General features: G+C 50.6%; 1 protein-coding gene across 1 annotated transcript in view; it reads right to left on the bottom strand.

The window, feature by feature from the left end:
• Nucleotides 1-24,751, bottom strand: part of LOC149336296 (calcium-activated chloride channel regulator 1-like) — a 99,213-nt gene that overhangs the window by 4,064 nt on the left and 70,398 nt on the right. Inside the window, exons 11-12 of the mRNA XM_089554110.1 lie at nt 23,086-23,362; nt 22,107-22,230 (exon numbers count right to left, since the gene is read on the bottom strand). Of these exons, the coding sequence (XP_089410236.1) occupies nt 22,107-22,230; nt 23,086-23,362 (401 nt within the window). The remainder of the gene's footprint in view (nt 1-22,106; nt 22,231-23,085; nt 23,363-24,751) is intronic.

Raw genomic sequence — 24,751 nt, 5'->3', positions numbered from 1 at the left:
TGCTGTGGCGCGACCGCGGCCTTCGCCTGCTGCTCCTGCCTACGGGCCGCCCCATCACCTGTTAGAGCCCCAGCGACCTGCACCAACCGCTTATCGTCCGGTTGCCCGCCCAAGACCACAGCCGCAGCCTCTCAACCCCTGGCGTACACAAGACAACCGCCCAATTTGCTACGCCTGCGGAGTCGCTGGCCACGTGGCTCGCTTGTGCCGCAGTCGCGACTATCGTCGGTATACTTATAGGCGTGAGCCGACTTACGATCTATCCCCCGCCTCCTCGCCTGTGTCACATGAGCCGCCTCCCGATCCGTCTTCGTCTAGCTACCGTTTCCGCTCTCACCGCTCGCCGTCCCCTGGCCGACGTTCCCGCTCTCCGATGCTCCGCCGCCCACCCGCTCCGCAAGCGGAAAACTAACGGCCGCAGTTCCGGAGGCAAGAACTGCGCCGCCAGCGACTCGCTCAAGCCCTGTATCCGTGCCAGCCAACATTATCACCGTGTTCGTTGAGGGAGTCGCCGTCGAAGCACTTGTTGACACGGGCGCAGCCGTTTCTGTTCTTAGCCACACACTCTGTCGCAGACTCAAAAAAGTGACGACGCCTCTTCCCGCCGTTTCTCTCCGAACCGCCAGCGCTCAGGACATTCGACCATTAGCCGCCTGCACCGCCCGCCTGCTTATCGAGAACGTCCCCTACACAATAGAGTTCATCGTCCTCGCCCGCTCATCTCACGACGTCATCCTTGGTTGGGACTTCCTTTCTACTCATCACGCTGTTATTGACTGCGCCCGTGCTCAGCTTGAGTTATCGCCCTTCAGTGACGCTCCCTTGGACGTGCCCGACGCTGCCGCCGCTACTGTGATCGTCTCACAGGACACTGACGTTCCGCCCTTTTCTTCAGTGCTCGTGCCTCTTTCTTGTGCTGCTCTCTCCGACGCAACTGTCGCATATACGCCCTCTCTACGATGCGCTGACCAGAAATCTGTTTTGCTGCCTCATGCCGTGCTGACAATTATTCGTGGCTCCAGCGCTATTTATGTGTCTAACCCGTTCTCCTGCCCTACCACTTTGCTCCGTGGCCAATCGCTTGGTAGTGTTGCCGTGCTAGATCCCTCCTCAGCATACCCCCTCGTCGACAGCTCGGCCGACCTTCACGTCAGCGCCATTACGCCTGTTTCCATCGCCAATCCGTCTCCTCTCGATGTTTTTCACCGCTCCATCGACGCCGCCCTGACGCATACCCAAAGGGCCCAACTTGCCGCCGTCCTGCACGGACACGACATGTCCGAGAATGGTAAGCTGCCGAGCTCCGAAGCGGCACTTTTTTAAATTGAGTTGGAGGCCAGCGTCGGCCAGGCAGCGAAGAACAGTCTCAAGGCGCTGGAGGTGAGACGAAAAATCTGGCGAAAATATCACAACGTCATCTAAGTAACAAAGGCATATGTGCCACTTAAGCCCGCGGAGTAGGTTGTCCATCATGCGCTCGAATGTGGCAGGGGCATTGCAGAGGCCGAAGGGCATGACATTAAATTCATAAAGCCCGTCGGGTGTGACGAATGCAGTTTTTGGGCGATCGGCCTCTGCCATCGGCACCTGCCAGTAACCAGAGCGCAAGTCCAATGAAGAGAAGAACTCAGCGCCCTGCAGGCAGTCGAGGGCGTCGTCGATACGAGGGAGAGGGTAAACGTCCTTGCGTGTAATCTTGTTCAGACGACGGTAATCAACGCAGAACCGGATGGAACCGTCTTTTTTCTTGACAAGGACCACCGGCGATGCCCACGGGCTTTGCGACGGCTGTATCACGTGGCACTTGAGCATGTCGGTAACCTGTTCGTCAATGATGCGGCGCTCAGCGGCTGACACACGGTACGGACGTTGGCGCAAAGGGTTGGCGCAAAGGGCGTTGGCGCATGTGGTCGAAATTTCCGGAGCCCCTCACTACGGTGTCCCTCATTGCCCGAGTTGCTTAGGGAGGTTAGAGCCCCACAAACCACAAACTAGAAAGATAAGGCTGTGAGTGGTGGCTGATTCAGACAGTCCATCGCGTGCAGCACATTCCACAGCACCGGCGGTCAGCGGAGAAGACCGTAGTGCCACCGCCACGAGGTAGTGTGTAGGTGCGCGCGCCGCTAAAACCCCTAGTTTACGAGAACTTCTTGCTGGGCTAGTTGGTAATTCATTGTAAAGTAAAGGCGCCAAAAACCACACGCACACACAAGACAAGAGAACGGGACAGAGCGCCTCCCGTTTATGCACCGCCGTTTACGCACCGCCGCAGATAATTCCCCCCCCCCCCCCCCCCTCCCTTAACTACCCTATCACGGCACATGCCACAGCATGTGCCATGGACGAAGGATGCGCAAAAGGCGCGCTAAAGTCCCTCAATGAAGGAAAATAACGAAAAGCTTTCAACTTTCCGGCTTCTCTTCCCTCATAGCGCTCTGCCAGGTAATCGAGCCTCTCATTGGTTGAGATGCCGTGGTGACCTGTTAGCGCGCACTTTATTGCTACGCACCAGACGCCGACGCCATTGTCGGAGTAAGTCTCGCGCTTCGTTCTCTTTTTGTGCGACCGAGTATTTGCGGGAAGCTTTTCTCTAGCTGTGACAGCGTCTACGCGCTGCGGCGATGACGAGCTTCTGTTGCGCTTACGGGTGCTAAAACCGAGGACGCAGTGAGAAAAGGTGTTCCGGCATTCTGCGCGGAAAACACAACGCGGCTTGCCGAAAGGATCGGCTGCACAGCATCGGCCGCACAAACTTAGATAATGGGCTAGATTTGCGTCCTTGGTAGTTTAGTGGCCGTTGTTCAGTACTCAGTTGCCGGGTTTGGTGCGAAGCGCGATTTACTGCAGCTTTTATTAACCAACGCCGTTTGGCATGGTTGTAGGTAGAATCGTTTGCTCGCCGGCTACGAAAGCGGTGCTTCTGGTTGTCCTAACCCCGCCGTTCACGCTGCTGGTTCTGCAAGGATCTGCAGGGTGTAGCTTTGGTTTCGCGTGCATTTCGGGCCTTATTGGTTTGATTCTAGTGAGAATCTTTCAGAGGCGCGACTCGAAAGTTGCGCTTCATGTTGTTTGAGACCTGCCGTTTACGCTGCTCGCTGGGCAGGTCTGTATTTGACCTTGTCCGCATTGCTGGAAGAATTTTGTTTTGTTGCAGATGGACTGCTTCGCTGAAGATCGATACTAAGGAGGTGGTTCTCGCTGTTTGAGCGACGCAGTTCTTGCTGCTCGCCGTGAAGTTCTAGCTTTCATGTTGAGTGCGCTGCTGCACGTATTTTTCGCTTCTGAGTTGACTCCTTCCCTCACGGACTCGATACCACAGTGGTGTTTCTCACTGCTGAAGCCCCCGTTGTTCATGCTGCTCACAGTGCACGTGTAGCTTTCATGTTGCACGCATTGCTGGCCGTATTTGTTCTGCCAGGGTTCCGGAGAACGCAAGCGAGGACCTCTGTTAAACACAGTTGCGGACATCTCCTTGTGTTTTCAATCTTCGCTTCCAGCAACTTCCGAAACTGGTTTGTTTCAAACATGACTGAGTAAATTGCAGTTTTGGTTTTTCAGCGCTTCAATTTTTTTTCACTCTACTTCAGCCGGAAGCGATTAATTGCAACACTCCTGGATGCTGCGTGTGATGCTTGGCCGTTACACGAGGGAAGAAACTTCCCGTTGATAAGCCATTATTGCTTATGCTCACCCAACATGACAATCACCTAAACAAACATCATTCAAGTGAGTAATGTAGCACTATAGCTGTGCGTGAAATAGTGGCTAAAAGCCTTTTTGATCAACCCAAACAACTCTGAACCTTAATTATTCTGGTCACATCCGAGCTGCAGAGCACTACTAAGGTATCGTATCCACCTATGTATTAACAAACATTATGTGACTGCCGTCAGTCGGATCCTATAAACGTTTCGCTTCGAGGTGTCCGAGGTGTAGTAACTCCAAATTAATGGCCACGCTGTCTTACCCTAAAGAGAAATTAAAATTCAGATGAGTAGCCACCTACCCCTTACAAAAATTTGTGATGAGTTTCTGATAAAAGGTCAATGATTCAGACATCACACTCATCAGGTATTTCTGATGACTTCTAAGTTGAGTTTCTGATGCAATGGTGATGAAAAGTGGCCACCGATTTTCTTATTAAGAATTGATGTGTGTTTTTCTGTTGAAAATATCACGAATTAGATACATGCTGACTTCACGATCCATTGCAACTAGCTTTGAAAAAAAAAATGAAATATGGCGCATTCCACTTTTTTTCACCGGCTCTTTAACATCACACAGGAACCGTTGCGGTGAAGTTCTTTGAAATGTAACGTAAACATACACTAGACTCAACAAGGGGAAGCTTTGGGCCAGTTGGTCTGACATGTTGGAGAGAAAATACACTAGACTATTCTATGTGCTACTTTCGTGGAAACGGGGAACAGCACAGGACTATAATGAGCCAGTCATTGCTGCTAATAGCTTCCATCGAACCTTTAAAAGGAGCAGGTAGCAAGATCAAGAGAAAAGGGCAGTGGAAACTCCAGAAAAACATACCACACCGCTACACTCACCTATCTGTGCTTCATGGTTGGTTACGACTGAGAGAAGGATGGAAAGGAAAGTGAACTAGCCAGCCGACTGGCTCAAGCCGAGCCACCACCGCTGTCACGTGCAGATGGGAGCGAGTTAAAAGATAAGAGGAAAGAGAAAAAGAGAGAGTAAAGACGCGCGTCGCAACAACCGCGTCCGCCGAAGGGGAAGCTGGCTGAAAAAACAGATAAGCGGCCGTAGCCCGAACGCTGCAACCCAACTTTCGGTGGCTCTACACCACCACGGTGGCTCATTATGGTGCTCGGCTGCTGACCCGAAAAACGCGGGTTCGATCCCCGCCGCGGCGGTTGAATTTCTTTGGAGGAGAAATTCTAGAGGCCCGCGTACTGTGCGATGTCAGTGCACGTTAAAGAACCCCAAGTGATCGGAATTTCCGAGGCCCTCCACTACGGCGTCTGTCATAGCCTTAGTCGCTTTGGGACGTTAAACCCCACAAACCAAACCAAACCAACTTTCGGTGGGTTGCAGCCTTCGGCCCAGCTGCCGCTTATCTGTTTTTTTCAGCCAGCGTCCGCTTCGGCGGATGCGGTTGTTGCGACGCGGGTCTTTTCTCTCTCTTTTTCTCTGTCCTCTTATCTTTCAACTCTCTTCTACCTGCACGTGGCAGCGGTGGTGGCTCGGCTTGAGCCAGTCGGCAGGCCTGTGCAATTTTCCTTTCGCCCAATTTTCCAGGCCCGGCGGTCCCTACGAGGACGTATCTGGACGCCCCCTCAAACCTCTGAGGCGCACCCCTGAAGTAGACGACGACGACAGCTGCTCGCTGTCCGGTATGGAGGACGCCTCCCTCCCGGCGAGGGCTGGCTTTGGAGCAGCGTCACCACAACCCGTCCTTAACCTAAATGGCTATTGCGAGCAGCCCTAATAACAGGCGCTGCGGCAGTTTTAAACCACTTTGATCCTGCATGTACAGGGAAGTGTCCGTACTGTGCGCAGAAGTCTTCAGACATCTTCCCCATGGTATGGGCATGTCAGTCAACCCCGACCCTCGCCCCGAAACACTACCCAGCCGGGAGGACTGGGAGGCAGCCCTGCTAGGCTGCTCTGACCTGGTGAGGCAGAAGGCCCTGGTGAAGGGCGCCCAAGCCGCAGCGGTCGTCAATGGGATCCTGTACTGAGGAGTGCACCTAGTGGTTGTGGGAGGTGGCCCTTTCCGGTACACCTCAAACTTCCTCCCTATTATGTAAGAGTAACAGTTTTTCAGAGAGACAGAGGCCGAGCCTCCTGCTTCTATATTGCCTCTGGTTTTCGTGAGCTCAATGAAAGACTTGACTGTTTAATGCCGTTGAAAAAAAAAAAACTGCAGAAGTTGAGCAGTATATTCAGACAATGCCCGACCAGTTTGATGAAATCATGAAGCGTCTAGATAATGAAGACAAAGAAATCACACTCCTGCGGCAAGGAATAGCACAAGTGGAGGATACCAGCTGCGAAGAACAACTTTCTCCGCTCAACCATGACTTGGATCAGCTGGAATTCTGAAGCAGGAAAAAAACAGAAATTCATGGTGTTTCTCAAAGCGCCCATGAGAATCTCCTAGCTAAGGTTAATGAAGTGGCTAAACAAATGAATTTCGCAGAGATTTCCATACCTTGAGCTTGGCGAATGATAGCCTTAGTCGTTTATGCGCCATTAAACCCAACACAACAAAACAACGCACAGATTAGTGCTAGCCATATTGAGGTGGGCTATCGACTTCCTGCAAAAGCGAACAAGATCCGCCTTTATTGTGCGCTTCTAGGGAAAGGCTCAAAGATACCAATGGCTTGAACACAAGAAATATTTAGCAGAGAAGAGCAAACGCGGGTACCTGTGTGAAAACCTTACCCGAAGAACGAAATACTTACTTCTGCCAACTGAAGGTTGGGCTGAGAGGATAAAATATCAGGTTTGTTTCGTGCTCAAGTGGCAAGGTGCTTGTTCGCGGAAGGGAAGGTTACACTGCTCACATAATTTGCGTTGAAAGTTACCTTGTGAACATGTAATAGTATGCAGCCCTTACAAAAATGACTTTTAAGCTTCAGTTGACGCCTTGTTGAGCTCCTGTTGAATCAACTGGAAACCAACATGAACTCAATGTATGTTGAGCTTACTCAACACCTGCTGCGCGAAATTTTTGTTGAGCGCAGTCAAGAGATTTACTGTTGAACAATTTCTGTTGAATTTAAGTTCAATCATCTCAAGGCAGCCGTTTCTAAGCCTAACTAAATGAAATCATTTCGACATGCATCGTGTAAACAGAACCTGATCACATTACACATATTAAGAACGCATGCAGCACCTGTTAAAACTCTCATAAACAGCTCAGTCATTTTCTTGCATAGAAAAAAGTGCAATATGCTCATTCAGCCATACCTAGTTTGGAGGATTCGTATGTGCTCTCATAAAAAAGGGCACTTAATTAATGCTTTATTTAGTTGTTTATGAATGAATCAAGGTCGTCAAATGATAGACCGTTGCATATGAACTTGATTATTTCTACTACATATAAAATAAATAAATATTAATAGTAATAACTGACATAACTTTGCTGACCGGCAGGCCACAACTTGCGCAGGTCCGGACACCCCTGAGTAGGACCATATAAGGGCGAAGCCGAGGTTGCACTTAAGATCGTAAGATGAACTCTGTCAGTTCTTCTTATGATGTCGCGCATGTTTTTTGTTAGCCTCGACTCGCACACCAGGCCGCGCGACGCATTTGTGCGGCTCTTGCTGTGTGTCGGGGCCTTTGTTTTGTGGCGCCAGAGAGGCGTCGCTTCCTTGCAGGGCCGGCCTCAACGCGCCATGTTCCCCATGCTGCAGAGGGTTCGGGCGCGCCTGTTTCAACAGGCGTGTTTAGATCATGTGACCCTCCCAGAAGAGTTTGTGCGGCGGTGGAGCACCCGCTTCATCGCCGCCAGCGGGGGCCGCGTTACGGTGCGGCTCCTGCCGTATTGAGTGTGTGGTGCGCGGTGTCGGTGCGCGTTCATCGTATTCAGTTAGCGTGCTTCCCCCCGCGATGCCTGGACATTATGGATCCTTTGAACATTCTGTGCTGTGAATGATTTTGTGTGAACGGCGACAGCAGTCGCCGTCGTGTTCTTGTTTCATAGGTTGTTTGTACCGAGCGACACTAGTCGCTGCCTTGTTGTTTTTGTCTTTGTGAGGGACTATGGTCCCTTTGTATGAATAATCAGTCCAATAAACTTCTCTTCAAAGCCTCGTGTGCAGTACTGTCCCATGCTCTTTATCTGATGGATGTGTAGGGCTAGGGTGTATGTATGTATATATATTTATATACATATGTGAGCGTATGTGTGGAGCACTACGTCACAGGGGATGACGGCTTCACGTTAACGATAAAATGCAGCACTAAATATGAATATACCGCCGAAAATTGCATTGGTATTTGGTCCATATGGCGCAATACAAATGTATTCCCAGGATTTTTTGCTTTTTTACCTCAGCCAAGATTCAAAATGGCGTGTTGATTCACTCCCGTAATTCCAACCTGAATTCAACATGAACGCAAAGAAGAAATTTCATTGAGAATGCTCAGATCTAGCACAGTGGCCACTTTTCCAATGAGTTTCAACTCGGCCTCAATAATTCACCAACACTAGCCCACCCTGGTCACAACAAAAATTCAACATGGCGTGTTGAGTCTGCTCAAGAGAACTTCAACACTGTCTCAAAAAGCATTTTTGTAAGGGAGGTATCGTTTGTGACCGCTCCACACAAATACACAACAGTGTGATGGCTCCGAACAGATATCCTCTCAAATGTGAAATTAATAACACTGCGTGCTTTAAACTCCATCAGTGCTTAAGCGATTTCATCTAAATGCCAGGTCGGTCAGGAAAAAGAGCGATGCATTCTCTATCTTGTTAGGCAGCTTGGGTTTTATTTTGATCAGTTACGATCTCGGAGACTCGGCTGACTGACAGCGGTAACTTTGAATTGCCCTCGTTTTGAACATTTTCTTTAAATCCGAAAACCTTTCGTGGAGGTGGTGTATGCGTGCTTCTTGGTGCACGCTTTTAGTGTGAAATTTTTCCCGAATTTTTCGACATGCTTGTTGATGTTGAACTTCTCTCAATTACATAAGGAAACGCTTTAATGTCTGCTGTTTACAGGCCACCGTCTGGTAATTTACGCTCGTTTCTAGAAGCCGTAGAATCTGATTTATGTCTTGCAACGACCAATAAGTATGAACTAATCATTGGTGGCGACTTCAATAAAGATGTGTTATGTGCAGCTACGAGCAGGGCCGATTTTTATGTTTCACTCTGATATTTTTGTGTTACAAATCTGATTACCAATGCAACGCGTGTAACCATTGCCTCTCTCAAACATGTATTCATCTTTTCTTGATTAACAGTTGCATCCTGCGAACCCAGTGATCATATGGGCACTTATTTATTTTCCAAGAAGCAGGTTCCGAAGCGTGACCTTCATGAGAATGTTATTATTCAATGTCGTGAAATGGTGAGAGAAATCCCGAAAGGTGGAGCAGATTTGGAATAAAGGAGTAATTACTCATTGACATCCACCTGAGCAAAGCCATACGGCTCCAAAGGAAAGCTATACAGCTTTCTCATAAACTTCGTAGTTAAAGAAAAATTCCTCCTGGTCGGGGATTCGGACCCGAGACCACCGCTTCACCGGAGCAGTCCTCTTCGCGCTCTCGTTCAATTCCTTTAGTTCGCTCCCGCTCTATTGTAAGCTTGCTGTCCCGGTTACCTCAGTCGGTAGAGCGAGTGCTCCGCTGAAGCGGTGGTCTGGGGTTCGAACCACAGACCAGGACCAATTTTTCTTTAACTAGAAGTTTGCGAGAAAGCTGTAAAGCTTTCCTTTTTAGCCGCACACTCTTAATAAAGGCAGTAAAAGGTAGAAAATACAGCAGTTACTAACTCCTATGTCATTTTGCTATTTTTTACAAACTACTTGCCGACCTCTCACGGTACAGTCAGTAAAAGTAGTCCTTGCTTTCTTCTTACTAACTGCGGTCGCTAGTTAGCACCTGGTTAGTAACCGTTGCATGAACCCTAAAATCGCCGTTCAGTGGTTACGGTGCTCGGCTGCTGGCCCGAAAGAGGCGGGTTCGAACCCGGCCGCAGTGGTCGAATTTGAATGGAGGCGAAAGTCTAGAGGCCCGTGTACTATGCGATGTCAGTGCACGCTAAAGAATCCCAGGTGGTCTAAATTTCCGGAGCCCTTCACTACGGCGTCCCTCAAAGCCTGAGTCGCTTTCGCACGTTAAACCCCACATACCATACCTGCACATTAAAATACAGTGAGAGAACATAACTGACACTGACTGTTGTGTGAACAAATTGGTTTTGTAACTTAAGATTTCTGCAGGGGCATGCGGCACGGTATGCTAACCTGTTTCTGTAAAGCCACAAGCCCGTAAACTAGAGCCTGAACTATGGTGTGGAGCAGACGAAGAAAGAGTTACTGTGCACGCGGAGTGCATGCATCTCGCATCCGTAACCCTTGTTTGTGTTTTTCTTGCATTCTGGACCCTTGTGTGTGCCCTGTAAGGCTGTTTTATGCCATCACCTCGCATAATTTGTACATATAATGCACTATTTGTCTAAGCCCTAGCATGTGACTTACGGCCGCACTGGCAGCTATGGGCGTGGTCGGAATTTGACGAAATTGATCTTGCAGCTTCATTTATTTTTGCACCATCCATAAATTTAGCAAGCCATGCAGCGCACCATGTGAGAACGCTAGCAGCATCTGCGAAATGTTTCTAAGCATCTTCTTAGTAAATACTCCTAGCATTTTGTTTGCGATTGTAGTGCTCTTCTCTAGCTTTTTGAGGTAGTAACTTTCACTAATTTGACTTTTACTACTTCCGGCTGCTATGAAGGTAGTGATCTGTGTGACAAGTAATTGCTTAGTAGTTACTTAGGGAATTCTCCGACTTTTCCTCAAAAGTTTTTTTGGTTTGGTTTATTGGGGTTCTAACGTCCCGAAGCAACTCAGGCTATGAGGGACGCTGTAGTGAAGGGCTCCGGAAATTTCGACCATCTGGGGTTCTTTAACGTGCACTGACATCGCACAGCACACGGGCCTCTAGAATTTCGCCTTCATCGAAATTCGGCCGCCGCAGCCAGGATCGAACCCTCGTCTTTCAGGTCAGCAGCCGAGCGCCGTAACCACTGAGCCACCACGGCGGGGTTTTCCTTAAAAGTGTATGGCTGCGCTCGGGTGGACGGGAATGAGTAATTACTCCCTTATTATAGTCCAATATCTAACAGCAGGTGCTCTAGAAAGATTCGGTTGAAATGTGCAGGATATTAACTGGTTATAAATAAAGTTGTTCGCAGAGCAGTTATGAGTTTTTGCTCGGCAAGTTCATTCATATTGATAACAATCATTTTAATCCAATGTTAAAGAGGGCGCCTGATACCATAAGCGAGCCGTGGACGTCGCGTTAATTGCACACGCGTATAAAAAATCACAAATTATATCAGGTATTTATTCACACCTAAGAGAGCCTTGTTTTGAGGGCTTTAAGAAGTACAGGAACAAACTGAATTCCGATATACGACAGGCGAAGGACATACATTCTTAAACTCTTTTTCAGACGCCATTAAATTGCCCTCTTAATCTCTGGCGTGAGCTGCAGTCACTCAACTCCAGCATTTCGCCGGTTAGAAGCCCCAGTAAGACAACTAACCGTGTCATAGAATATTCTGGTAGTCACCTCGCAAATGAATTTAACGAGTTTATACCTCCCCTTCCAATTTCTCATCACATTCATCTCATCTAGCCATTGACAGATGCCTTCCGTCCTTGTTTGCAGACCCTGTCTCTGGCCATGAAATAATGTCAACGCTTAGAGACCTGAAGAACAGTACCTGCAGTGATGCAGTTAATATTGCCACGTATCATTGTAGTGTCCGTTCGTTCGCGCAAGGCCGCTGGAAAGGGGTGCTATCATTTTTGTTCGTGACGCGAGAAGCGACCGGACTAATCTCGATTGATCCCAGCCATGAAGAGCTGTATCTACGTGTTTCCAGATTACTCTAGATGATCTCGACCTGTTATCTCGAAGTTTCCTTCCCGGCTTTAAATTGAACGATGCCGCGAGCAGCAGGCATTCGTAGTTCGACGATCGACGAGCGCGCTTGTTGGTTACGCCGCCACCGAGTGATTCAGTTCTTTTGCGGGCGCATGTCAGCCCAAATAAAGAGCTTCGGCTCGAAGTCTTTCTGGTGTCTTCCTGACGGCTGGACTGCCGTCACTACAACGTGACATCTGGTGGAGGTGCTGGGTAGCCTCCCATGTTCCGGACACCCCCTACAAGTCGTGACGCCGGCCCTCTGAGTCTTCTACCGCAGGACCTGGGTCCAGTCCACCGCGCAAGCCGACGCCTGCAAGGGGGCGCACCTGAGTTCGGGATTCTGCCGGACCCTACCCGAAAGCGAAAGCCAGCAGCAACGTCTACCATGAGCTTGGCCCAGACGATGACCCCAATCGTTCTTCAGCAGCCCCGGGTGCCACCAACCTTCGACGCTTCGCCTGGCGCCGACCCCGAAGAATGGCTAGAACAGTTCGACTGTGTGGCTATTTTTAACCAATGGGACGATGCCACGAAATTAAGGTACGTCTTCTTCGCCTTGGACGGACCAGCAAGGATCTGGTTTGAAAATGAGGAAGCTAGTCTCACGAACTGGGAAACCTTCAAGGAGCAGCTTGTGGAGACCTTCACACACGTCGTGCGAAAAGAGAACGCCCAGCAGCTGCTGCAGTCTCGCATACAACACCCAAACGAGACCGTTGCGGTGTATACTGAGGAGATGAAGCGTCTCTTCCGGCGTGCCGACATGATGATGAAGGAAGAAGAGAAGGTGAAGTTCCTTATGCGAGGAGTTAAAGAGCATCTCTTTGCCGGCCTCGTCCGCAACCCACTGAAAACCGTCGCGGAATTCGTAGAAGAGGCATACACGATGGAAAAAACTCTTGATGCCCGAGCCCGCCAGTATGACCGCCAGCAGCGCGTTTTCTCAGCAAGCTGCCTGGACGCCGCAAACAACAATTACCTGCGGGAGGTTATACGTGGAGTTGTGCGAGAAGAGCTCCGACGATTGCTGCCAACAGGAACGCAGCCGCAGCTTACATCGCTCACTCACGTCATCCGGGACGAGGTTCTAAAGGCCTTGGGTGTGACGCCGACCACCACGCAGCCTGCGGAGTCCCCAGCCATGACTTACGCCGCAGCAGTGCGCCATCCTGCACCTCGACGACGGGACCCAAGCCCCTATCGCCCTCAGCCAGCTGCGCTGGACCGCCGCCCTCTCGCCGCAACCCGCCCGTCCTACGAGCGTCGCACACAGCCGAGGAAATGCGACGAGTGGAGAACTCCCGACCAGCGCCGCCCACTATGCTTCCACTGTGGCGAAGCCGGTCACATTCTCCGGTACTGCCCATATAGGAGAAGGGGTATTCGACGGTATTCTTACGACGCCCCACGACCCCGACCTGGCCAGAGACCAGCCGACATCAAAGAGTTTTTGCGTCGGGAAGAATGCCCATCGCCGAGCCGCCTATCACGTTCCCCGTCGCCATCGTCTTCGCGCTTTGTATCTCCTAGCCGAGGTTACGCCGTGCGTGGACGCTCCCCCAGCCCCCGAAAGTTAAACTGAATAAAGCAGCCTCTCGAGGTGAGGTTGCTTCTGAGCGGAAGAACTGAGATCCTCCATCGACGAAAAACACAGGACTATGCCTCAAATACGACGAGAACTACGACGACCCATACGACGACGACCCATACGACGACGACCCCTACGACGACGACCCCTACGACGACGACCCCTACGACGACGACCCCTACGACGACGGCCCCTACGACGACGGCCTCTACGATGATGACAACTACGACTGCGACGACAACTACGACTGCGACGACAACTACGACTGCGACGACAACTACGACTGCGACGAAAACTACGACTGCGACGACAACTACGACGACGCCGACAACTGCGACGACGGCGACAACTGCGACGCATCGAAAACTGCGACGACGTTGACAACTGCCGACAAGTGCGATGACGACGACAGCTACGACGACGAAAACTACGACACCACCGACGGCGACGACACGGCCAGATTTGAAGCTTTTTCCGCTGCCCTTAAACCTTATTATGAACGCTAACGGACTCGAAGTTAGCATTCTTCGTGTTTATTTTCAATTTAAAGCATCGAGGCGATGCTTCTCTGAGAGGGGGGTAATGCAACGTATCATATTAGTGTCCGTTCGTTCCTGCAAGGCCGCAGAAAAGGGGTGCTATCATTTTTGTTCGTGACGGGAGAAGCGACCGGACTAATCTCGATTGATCCCAGCCATGAAGAGCTGTATCTACGTGTTTCCAGATTACTCTAGATGATCTCGACCTGTTATCTCGAAGTTTCCTTGCCGGCTTTAAATTGAACGATGCCGCGAGCAGAAGGCATTCGTAGTTCGACGATTGACGAGCACGCTTGTTGCTTACGCCGCCACCGAGTGATTCAGTTCTTTTGCGGGCGCAAGTCAGCCCAAATAAAGAGCTTCGTTTGCAAGTCTTTCTGGTGTCTTCCTGACCGCTGGACTGCCGTCACTACAACGTGACAATATCCACATTCGTCCAGTCAATCGTGTCATCGACATTATTAATGCGTCATTAGAACACGTATATTATTTACCGAGACCGCCACTTTCCCTCTGAAAATGTAGGTTGCTAGAGTAGCAGTCTTATACAAGAAATGAGATAAAAACAATTTTGGGAACTGTAGATCAATCAGTAGTTTGCCTGTCTTGTTAAAAGTGCGAGAGAAACTTATTCTCAAACGAGCTGGAAACTTTTTCAATAAACGCGGTATAATCGCCGACTGCCAATATGGCTTCAAGAAGGCCGTTCATCAGAACTTGCTCTTCTACACCAGAATGAATATATATTAAAGAACAGTGAAAATAGAGAACTTGTTTAGGAAATTTTTTAGGTAAGGAAATCTTTTAACTGCACAAATCATAGCACACTGTTTCAAAAGCTTGAATATCAAGGAATAAGGCGAAAACCACGACTTTTAATTATTTCTTATTTAGGACTCAGAAAACAGTGCGTCTAAATAAATGAATAGAAAATCAATTCCTAGAACAGCCTCCTGCGGGGTTCCCCATGAGAATATCTAGCGACTGTTGCTAATTCATCTATATATTAATGATATAATAAGTGTGGATACCAGTGACAGGTTCATAGTTAACACTGGCGATACAAGTTTGTTTTTATCTGGCGATACTAATAGCGTTAACAAGGAATGCGAATATGCTCTTAGAGAAAATAAAAATATGGTGTGGTAAAAGTCTTCTCTACGTAAATGCCGTAAAACCTAAAGCAATACTTTTTCACCGAAAACACAGAATGTGCAGTGATCTCCTTCCCTTATTTTATAACTATGAAGAGATTGAAATATTAAGGTCATTTGGTCACTTGGCGTAATATTCACCAAAAATATGTTGTGGGATGACCACACAACCTATGTAGCTTTAAAAGCAGCCAAAGCCATCGGATTTTTGACTCGTTTAAGAAGTTGTCTCCTGAAAAAAGTAAAAATTGCTTTATGACGCATTGTTTCGCAAACATTTAAACTACTGCCCATTAGTTTCGGGCGCCGCTGCATATACCAGACTAAAAAAAAAGTCAGCTGTCCTTGAAAAGCGGGCTCTCGGAATTGTTTATAACCATACAATACACACTCCACTAAAGACTTCTTTTCCAGGAATAAGCTTATCAACATTTCCAATCTTAATGCTTATAGACTTCTGCGCACGTGTGACGTACAAAAGCGAAAACGCACGGTAAATATATCGGACTTTGCCTACTTTCAGTTATTTTAATGTACATATCCGAGCCACTAGAATCTACACTGGGTATTGCTGCCCACGTGAACACAATATGGGCGTCAAAATGTTGCATTGCAGCTTAAAAAGTACTGCTACAGGGACAGGAAAGGAGGTACATTTGGAGATTGTTTTGGGTTAGATAGTAATCTTAACTTTATGCAGCACGCCTTTCATGAAACACAAGTTAATGAAGAGTTCATGAATGCTATGTCAGCTGGGCCAAAAAGGGTATTTTCCTCGTTGGCGTTGCATAAGGGCGACGGCACACTACCCCTAACGAAACGCGAATACGATTCCGTATAGAGTCTCGCAATCTATTTTTTATCTTTGTTTTAGTTTGGAAGGGACCTCTGCAAGGCGGTTACACCGACTTTCAAACCCTCGGGGACACTACATTCCCTCTGCATTCGATTCCATCCCGAATGTCCATTCGCCACTGTAGCCGATAGCGCACATCGCTCGCCCTGCGTGGCGATGCATACAATCCGCTCAATAGTTGGTACAGTCGGCCAGAAAAGGTGTGTTCAAGGATTGAGAACCCCTGTCAAGAGACTACATCGGTGCCCAGTAACACTCTGCGAGATACCTGTACCTTTTCAATCTACATAAATGTCCGGAGGAATTATTTCGGCGACGTCGTTTTCCACGTTAAGTACAGTCAGCTGAAACTCTCTTTCATGCACAAGTCGGGGCATGTCGCCCAGTGACGGCTGTTGCAGGCACGCAACTGTACGCAGGAATCTAACGAAATATGGACTTTACGCTCCAATGTGACACATGGTTTATATGGGCGAAGTCGTAGAGGAGGGCAACTGAATAATTTGTACCACATGGGGTTTTTAACGTGCCTACACTCCACTCAGCACCCAGGTTTTTTCGTATTCAGACTCCATCCAAATGCTGCCGCCGCTGCCAACATCCGATTTGGCCACTTGGGATAAGTAGTCCAATGCAGAAACCTGTTAGCATGCGCGATGAGTCCAACCACATGAAGACTTCGAGCTGAAGTTACCTGTTAGTGAAGTTGTGCCTTTAAATAATAGAAGGAGAAAATACCAGCCACCCCGTTACTTACACGCCCATCTGGAAGTCGGCCCAATCGGAGAAGCCGCTGTACTATTCCGCGTGGCTTTATACGTATGCACGAGTTCGTCTAAGCGACACAGGCACCCCCTACAGTCGCTCACTCGTGCGCGCACACATATTACGTATCCGAAATGCGACAGGCCAAATATATGCGACAGACAGGCTGCACTATTGCTAGTGTTACTGAGAATCAAGCGCTGTCATTGAAGTGATTGCTGTTTATCCAAGTCATTTACAAGGTACAGGAATTCAAGCAAGCTTTAACACCGGTCGCCGCTGGACACCCCCTTCATTCTTCAGGCCTAATAATAAAGACATGGGCATGATAACAAGACGAATCTATCCTACTCAGATCGTTCTCGCCATTCGTCATTAACTCAAGCAGCGACACGCTCGTGCTAATAATGGAATCAGCCTTTCGTCGAGGCGGGGAATAAGGATTTGTAGCGCCAACATTTCGGCACGCGCAATGAAGATGAAGCGGTTGCCACGTGCAGTAGAGAACGCTCTGGACGCTGCCGCCGCTGCTCTGCCGCTATCATCTCTCCGGCAGCCTTCAAATAAACGTGGCCGCAGTAGCCTCCTGGGTGACCTCCACATCGACCTTCTACTGCGGGGTCAGACGGCGAACCGCCCCTTCTTCATCAGCGGCGTTCCACGATGGCGTACTGGCAGGACCCAAGCTTCCACCCGCCGCTTCAGGTGTTCCGGCCCTAGGGTGTTGGCGGGTGGTTTGCTCAGTTCGAGGCTGCGTTGTACATGAACGGCATCACTATGCAGCCGTTCAAACACGCTGTCCTCTGAGATATCCTCGCGCCCGACCTTCTGCGCCGACTCGCCTGCTCTGCCTTGGGCTGCCGGCCATACGATGATCTGCGTGCGGCCGTCTCAACTGGCGCACTTCGGCGCCTACTATGTTCTGTTGCCGCTGTACGACGCAGTGGACCCGCTTTCGATGTCGCCAGCCTCTGGCCCTCCGCCTGCCGCACTCGCGCCCACGCCTTCATCAGAACCTGGCTCGCCTCAGCAGCCTCTCGCCGCCACTCCTGCCCAGCGCCTCTGGCCCGGCCGTCCCTCTCGACAATACAACCGCTCTCCAGGCCTCTACTGCGAAGTTGAAGCCACGGCCGGCCCGCTGGCTTCACACCCCCAGCCCCTCTAAAAATCCGCACAGCCACAATCGTCATCAGGAGCAGGAAGCGAAGGCGAACCCGATGACAGCAGTAACAAGCATGGCGGTTGCCTCCAGCCCCACTTCGCCTGAAAAGAATCGTGACCCAATGCCAGCGCCTGATCTCAAGACTGACCAGACCGCTAATGTGGGCCCCTCTTGCTCCCCGTCGGTGTTCAAAGCAGCCTGACGCCACTAGCTCGGCCGCCAGCTCAAGCGCTTTCCTGGTGAGCCCCCATCTGTCCTACCTATCGCGAGGCGCGCCTGCATACCCCATCGGAGCCCTGTCGCTAATAATGCGCAACCCGCAACGCTTACCACGGCTCCCTGGGCATCTCTGGGCTTCGCATGTCACTGCCTCCGCGACGGACGAGACAGCCACCGAAGGTGGCGGCATGCTTACGACATGGACGCGTTTGGGCGGGCCCCATCCAACACCGCCTGTGGTCGGAGCGCAAGCGTGTCCTGTTGCCTCCGACGCTCACGTGCTGGACTTGTGCCCTCCTCCTCCAACCAACGCTGCCTGCTACCGAAACGGTCGCCACTTTCCCATCAGATCACCGCTGCCTGTTGGTCGCTCCGCCTTCGCCTGCCTTGCCGTTGCTTCGCCGCCTCGAGCGCATGCGCCATCGCAGCTGCGCTTCTACCGTTCCTCCTACCACAAGTGGCACCTTTTACCAACGGCTGTGGTGACGCACTTCAGTCGCCCACAAATCTGGACGTGGTCCATCTTGGGACCAACCTCGAGCGCACTGTCAGCAGCCCCCCCCCCCCACCCCCCAGTGGGCCTGAACACTAGTTCCCAACCATCCCGTCGACGCTTTATGGGTGACATTTCATGCCTGCTGCCTCTGAAATCACCGTCCCCTTTCTGCTTCCATCGCCCTTTGCGAAGCAGCCAGGCTCGACCGTCTGAGCTTTGTTGTCCCGCACGACGGCCTTCCCGGACTATCGATCTGACTGGCCGGCCTTTACTTGACTGTTTATATTTTATGGCGAAAGCAATACTATGCCAGGTCTAACCGCTCGTCGCGTGGTCCGTGGACCCCCTGCTCTTCGAGGAACCGCCGTCGCGGATAACAGAAGGTGTGACGTCAGCCTCTTTAATGCTATGGTGACGCGTGACGTCAGCTTGCTCTCTCCACCGCAGCCAGGAGCAGCCGGTCGTGCCGCGCTCCTTGAGGAGTCTCGCCAAAGAACTCACCAACGAAGAGTCCCTATCTGAATTTAGTTGCTCTACTGCTTCTGAAGAGTTTAACAGTAAGGCGACAGCCAAGCCAGCTAGGAAGAATGCAATAAAGAAGTTACAACGTGCCAAAGAAACGGAAGAGCAACGAGAAGAACGACTGCGGAAACGACGAGAAGCCGAAGCAGCTAAACGAGCTGTATCCAATAAAGAAGCTGAGATTAGGCAAGATAAACGGAATGAAGCCAAGCGGAACAACGTGCCCAGGCAACACAGGAACAAGAAGAACGTATGCGAAAACGACGATTATCAGAAGCAGCTAAGCAAGCTAAACTTTCGCAACCAACCGGGTGTAACCAGAGTTAAACCACATAAATTTTTCTCTCGTTCAACCCTCTCCTTTCGTGTTTACTGTACTTTTCGCACAAACTCATCGTTCGCATTCGGTGGCGGCCACTGTAGCGCCACCGTTTCGTCGCGCGCAATAGAGACGAAGCAGTGGCCACGCGAATAGAGAACGCTCAGGACCTCGGCCTCAGTCGGACGCTTCCGCCGCTGCTCTGCCGCTATCATCTATCGTGCAGCCTTTAAATCAACGTGGCCGCGGTCGCCAACTGGACGACCAGGCGTGTAGAAAAAGCTGTGGACCTCGACCTCAGTCGGACGCTGCCAACGCTGCTCTGCCACTGTCATCTATCCGTCAGCCTTCAAATAAACCTGACCGCGGTCGCCTACTGGACGACCACGCGTGTAGAGAAAGCTCTGGACCTCGGCCTCAGTCGGACGCTGCCGCCGCTGCTCTGCCGCTGTCATCTCTACGTCAGCCTTCAAATCAACGTGACCGCGGTCACCTACTGGACGACCACGCGTGTAGAAAAAGCTCTGGACCTCGACCTCTGTCGGACGCTGCCGCCGCTGCTCTACCGCTGTCATCTCTCCGCCAGCCTTCAAACAAACGTGACCGCGCTCGCCTACTGGACGACCACGCGTGTAGAGAAAGCTGTGGACCTCGGCCTCAATCGGACGCTGCCGTGGCTGCTCTGCCGCTGTCATCTCTCCGTCAGCCTTAAAAAAAATGCGACCGCGGTCACCTACTGGACGACCACGAGTGTAGAGAAAGCCCTGGACTTCGGCCTCAATCGGACGCCGCCGCCGCTGCTCTACCGCTGTCATCTCTCCGTCAGCCTTCCAATAAACGTGACCACAGTCGCCTACTGGACGACCACGCGTGTAGAGAGTGCTCTGGACCTCGGCCTCAGCCGGACGCTGCCGCCGCTTCTCTGCCGCTGTCATTTCTCCGTCAGCCTTCAAAAAAACGCGACCACGGTCACCTACTGGACGACCACGCGTGTAGAAAAAGCTCTGGACCTCGGCCTCAGTCGGACGCTGCCGCCGCTGCTCTACCGCTGTCATCTCTCCGTTAGCCTTCAAATAAACGTGACCACAGTCGCCTACTGGACGACCACGAGTGCAGAGAAAGCTCTGTACCTCGGCCTCAATCGGACGCTGCCGCCGCTTCTCTGCCGCTGTCATTTCTCCCTTAGCCTTCAAAAAAAACGCGACCACGGTCACCTACTGGACGACCACGCGTGGAGAAAAAGCTCTGGACCTCGGCCTCAGTCGGACGCTGCCGCCGCTGCTCTACCGCTGTCATCTATCCGTTAGCCTTCAAATAAAGTGACCGCGGTCGCCTACTGGACGACCGCGCGTGTAGAGAAAGCTCTGGACCTCGGCCTCAGTCGGACGCTGCCGCCGCTGTTCTGCCGCTGCCATCTCTCCGTCAGCCTTCAAATAAACGTGACCGCGGTCGCCTACTGGACGACCACGCGTGTAGACAAAGCTCTGGACCTCGGCCTCAGTCGGACGCTGCCGCGGCTGCTCTGGCGCTGTCATCTCTCCGTCAGCCTTCAAATAAACGTTACCGCAGTCGCCTACTGGACGACCAAGCGTTTAGAGAAAGCTGTGGGCCTCGGCCTCAGTCGGACGCTGCCGCCGCTGCTCTGCCGCTGTCATCTCTCCGTCAGCCTTCAAAAAAAACGTGACCGCGGTCGCCTGCTGGACGACCGCGCGTGTAGAGAACGCTCTGGACCTCGGCCTCGGTCGGACGCTGCCGCCGCTGCTCTGCCGTTGTCATCTCTCCGTCAGCCTTAAAAAAAAACGTGACCGCGGTCGCCTACTGGACGACCACGCGTGTAGAGAAAGCTGTGGACCTCGGCCTCAGTCGGACGCTGCCGCCGCTGCTCTGCCGCTGTCATCTCTTCGTCAGCCTTCAAATAAACGTGACCGCGGTCGCCTACTGGACTACCACGCGTGTAGAGAAAGCTATGGACCTCGGCCTCAGTCGGACGCTGCCGCCGCTGCTCTGCCGCTGTCATCTCTCTGTCAGCCTTCAAAAAAAACGTGACCGCGGTCGTCTACTGGACGACCGCGCGTGTAGAGAAAGCTCTGGACCTCGGCCTCAGTCGCACGCTGCCGCGACTGGTCTGCCGCTGTCATCTCTCCGTCTGCCATCCAATAAACGTGACCGCAGTCGCCTGCTGGACGACCACGCGTGTAGAGAAAGCTCTGGACCTCGGCCTCAGTCGGACGCTGCCGCCGCTGCTCTGCCGCTGTCATCTCTCCGTCAGCCTTCAAATAAACGTGACCGCGGTCGCCTACTGGACGACCACGCGAGTAGAGAAAGCTCTGGACCTCGGCCTCAGTCGGACGCTGCCGCCGCTGCTCTGCCGCTGTCATCTCTCCATCAGCCTTAAAAAAAAAAACGCGACCGCGGTCGCCTACTGGACGACCACGCGTGTAGAGAAAGCTCTGGACCTAGTCCTCAGTTAGACGCTGCGGCCGCTGCTCTGCCGCTGTCATCTCTCCGTCAGCTTTCAAATAAACGTGACCGCGGTCCTCTCCTCGGCGACCTTTACATTCACCTTCTACGGATTCAATACATACAAAACAAAAACGACGTTACATTACTCCACCTTTGCAGTCTTAATTTCAACTGCACCTCTGCATTCGTGCATCACGAATGGCGGCGTTCGCGCGGAATTGCATTGTGCTTGAATGAAGGTACTTCTCCATAGCTTGGGAGGAAGCCCGCGTGATTGCACCTAGCACTGCAGTTGACTGACTAGTACAAGTTGAGTTTACGTGAGTGCCTCGACGGATAAATGTGCCAAGTACATGGAAACTCACCTGTAGTAGCAACAAGGGCTGACGTGCTCAGTAAGGTACCCGAGCGCCTCAACAGGTACTGCACACGTGTCGTTTTCTGGCTTGAGACCTCCACCTTGTAGGTGTATCGTCCCTTGCCTACGAACTGACAGAAGAAGCCGGTGTATTCGCCGTCATTTTCGATATAGTCGGGGTCTGGAAAAGGTTCAGGAATCGCACATGATGAAGGATTTAAAGAAAGCGAGGTAGGGGTAGGAAGAAGGATGGAAAGAAAGAGAGAGAGAGAGAGGAGGGGGGAAGGATGGAGATAAAGCGAGAGCGTGGAAGGAAGAAGGATGAAAAGAAAGCCAGAGAGCGGAAGGAAGAAGTATGGAAGAAAGCGCGAGAGCGGATGTAAGAAGGATCGAAAAAAGCAAGACAGCGGAAGGAACAAGGATTGGTGGAAACACGACAGTGGAGGAAAGAACGATGGAAAGAAAGCGAGAATGTGAAAGGAACAAAGAGAGAGAAAGCAGGAAGGAACTAATGAGATAGAGCAAAAAGAAAAGAAAGGTAGGAAGAAAGGCAGGAGGACACCAACACAGGAAACATCCACGTAACTGACGCAACGGTGTTTTTTTGGTGGATCAGAATATTCAGTTACTTTGGTTATCTCAATAAACCACAAAATGTAACTCCGGCTTTCCAGAATCAGTTGCTCGATATTTAAAAGAAACATTTGACATGAAAAGAAGAAATTCGATAGTCTTGTATTGCTTCTTTATCGCGTTTTTTGATATTTCGCTAGGATAATACTCCCTTCAAGTTTACATATAGGGAAAGTTCAGGTATTCGGTAATCAGTTCAACTTTCTTGTGTGCCTCACCACAAAGAAGAGAGACAAAAAGACGCGGTACATGTTCCGAGCACAGCAATTGTTAGTCCAGCTTTTTAGCCGTTGATAGCGTTACGCAGTGGAAGAGGGCCGAATGTTTCTTACTATACTAGCAATAGCTCTTACCTACTCCGTCGTCCTTAAGGCGGATTTTTATCGCGTGTTGATCGTTCGTCGGGCGGTGAACTATGGCGGTGACCACGGCATCCAGAACCGGCTTCCAGCCCTTCTTGACCTTGACCCAGAACTTCGCATGGTTATACTTTTTCACTTCAGTTCTCGGCATCCTGCAGTCGATTTGTAACGGTTCGTCGTTTTTTGCTCTTGGTTCGGTCTCCACCCCGACGTTGACCTTCATTGGGGCCGGGCTGGGACTCGTCACGTGCAGTGTCCAGGTTCCAACCTTGTAGGCACGAAAAAAGTGTCGTAAGCCTTTGTAATTTTCTTTGCTTTGTAATGCTAGGGAGATTTTTTTCTTAGAGGGCGCTTTCACGGCGGACCTATTATCCTGGGACATTTTTTCTGGGGAGTTTATGAGCAAGTGTTGCATATTAAGTACACACCCCGACAGAGTTGACGAAGAAAACTGCACATTATCTGCACCTGTCAACACCCTACAAAGAACGCTAGGTGTAGAAATGGAAGAAAAAATGGCGGACACAAAAGGCTGGCGCGGACAAAAATTCCCGCGCCAGCCTCGTGGATGCGGCCTGCACTTGCGTGGGCGGCGAACGCAGCGTAGGCCAAGCTGGCTTGGAGAGGGACAGGTATTCACAGGTGGCAGCTAGGAAGTCTGGAGGCTATGGAGAGGAAGGGAACAAGTAAACACCTAAAAAGGAGATCGAAGTCAGAGCCAACAGATGGACAGAAAGAAAGTTCCTCAGTGACACCAGGAGGCAGCGAAGTTAGGAGGGAGGGAGAGAGAACACCCAGATGCTTATCGCTGGTGGCTCAAACATGAGGTCGTGTGCAGGATATACAAGGTGTTTCACCCAAGACGTAATATAATTTTAAATTTTTTTCTTTTTGAGTTGGAAGAGCGATTTTTCAGCATACCATTGTCAGCGGTATAGTATATTAGAATGCAACTAAGACGGGCTAACAGAATCCTGGTTAACTAGTGTTGAGTTCTCAACTCTAACTATTATCGTTAGGCTTCTTAATTACTGAGAGGCGTGTATACCACCGTAAGGAATATCTATACATGTTTTTAGAATTTCTAAAACGCGCTAACCATCGGCGCTGTGACCCACCAAGTTTTGACTGCATCGCGACAAAATACATGCGCTTTTGCGAAGCTTGCAGGCAAAGCAACCTCTACAGTGACGTAACTAGAGAATTGGCCAAAATTTGTTGGGCCACAGCGCGGAGGGGAGACGCATTTTCGAAATTCTAAATAGTGATATTTATATTACTAACGGTGGGGTACACGCCTTTCAATAAACAAGGAGCCTAACAATAATACTTAAAAAACTAACTATTCAATACTAGTTACCTAGCCTGCTACATAGCACGTATAAGCTGTATTGTGGTGTACTACATCACTGATAATCGTAACTCGAAAAAAGCGCTCTTCTAAGGGGAAAGCCTGTTTTTAAAAATTGTGTAAAGTCAAGTGAAACACTCTACATAATGCAGCAGTTAAATGGAGAAAGGCGAGTATCAGTCGTCTTCTTCGCAGAATGTGGCAGTTAATGTGGTAATTGTACCAGCGGGACTGAATGATGTCCTCACCACTGACACTACACAATTGGTGGAAAGATTAGCGAAGAAAGTTAACTATAGCAAGCAA

This window comes from Amblyomma mixtum, chromosome 7 (genome assembly GCF_055824585.1).
Source record: "Amblyomma mixtum isolate Tamu chromosome 7, ASM5582458v1, whole genome shotgun sequence".
NCBI lineage: Eukaryota > Metazoa > Arthropoda > Arachnida > Ixodida > Ixodidae > Amblyomma > Amblyomma mixtum.
Note: the sequence above shows the minus strand (reverse complement) of the source record. Positions and strands in the feature narration are given on the sequence as shown.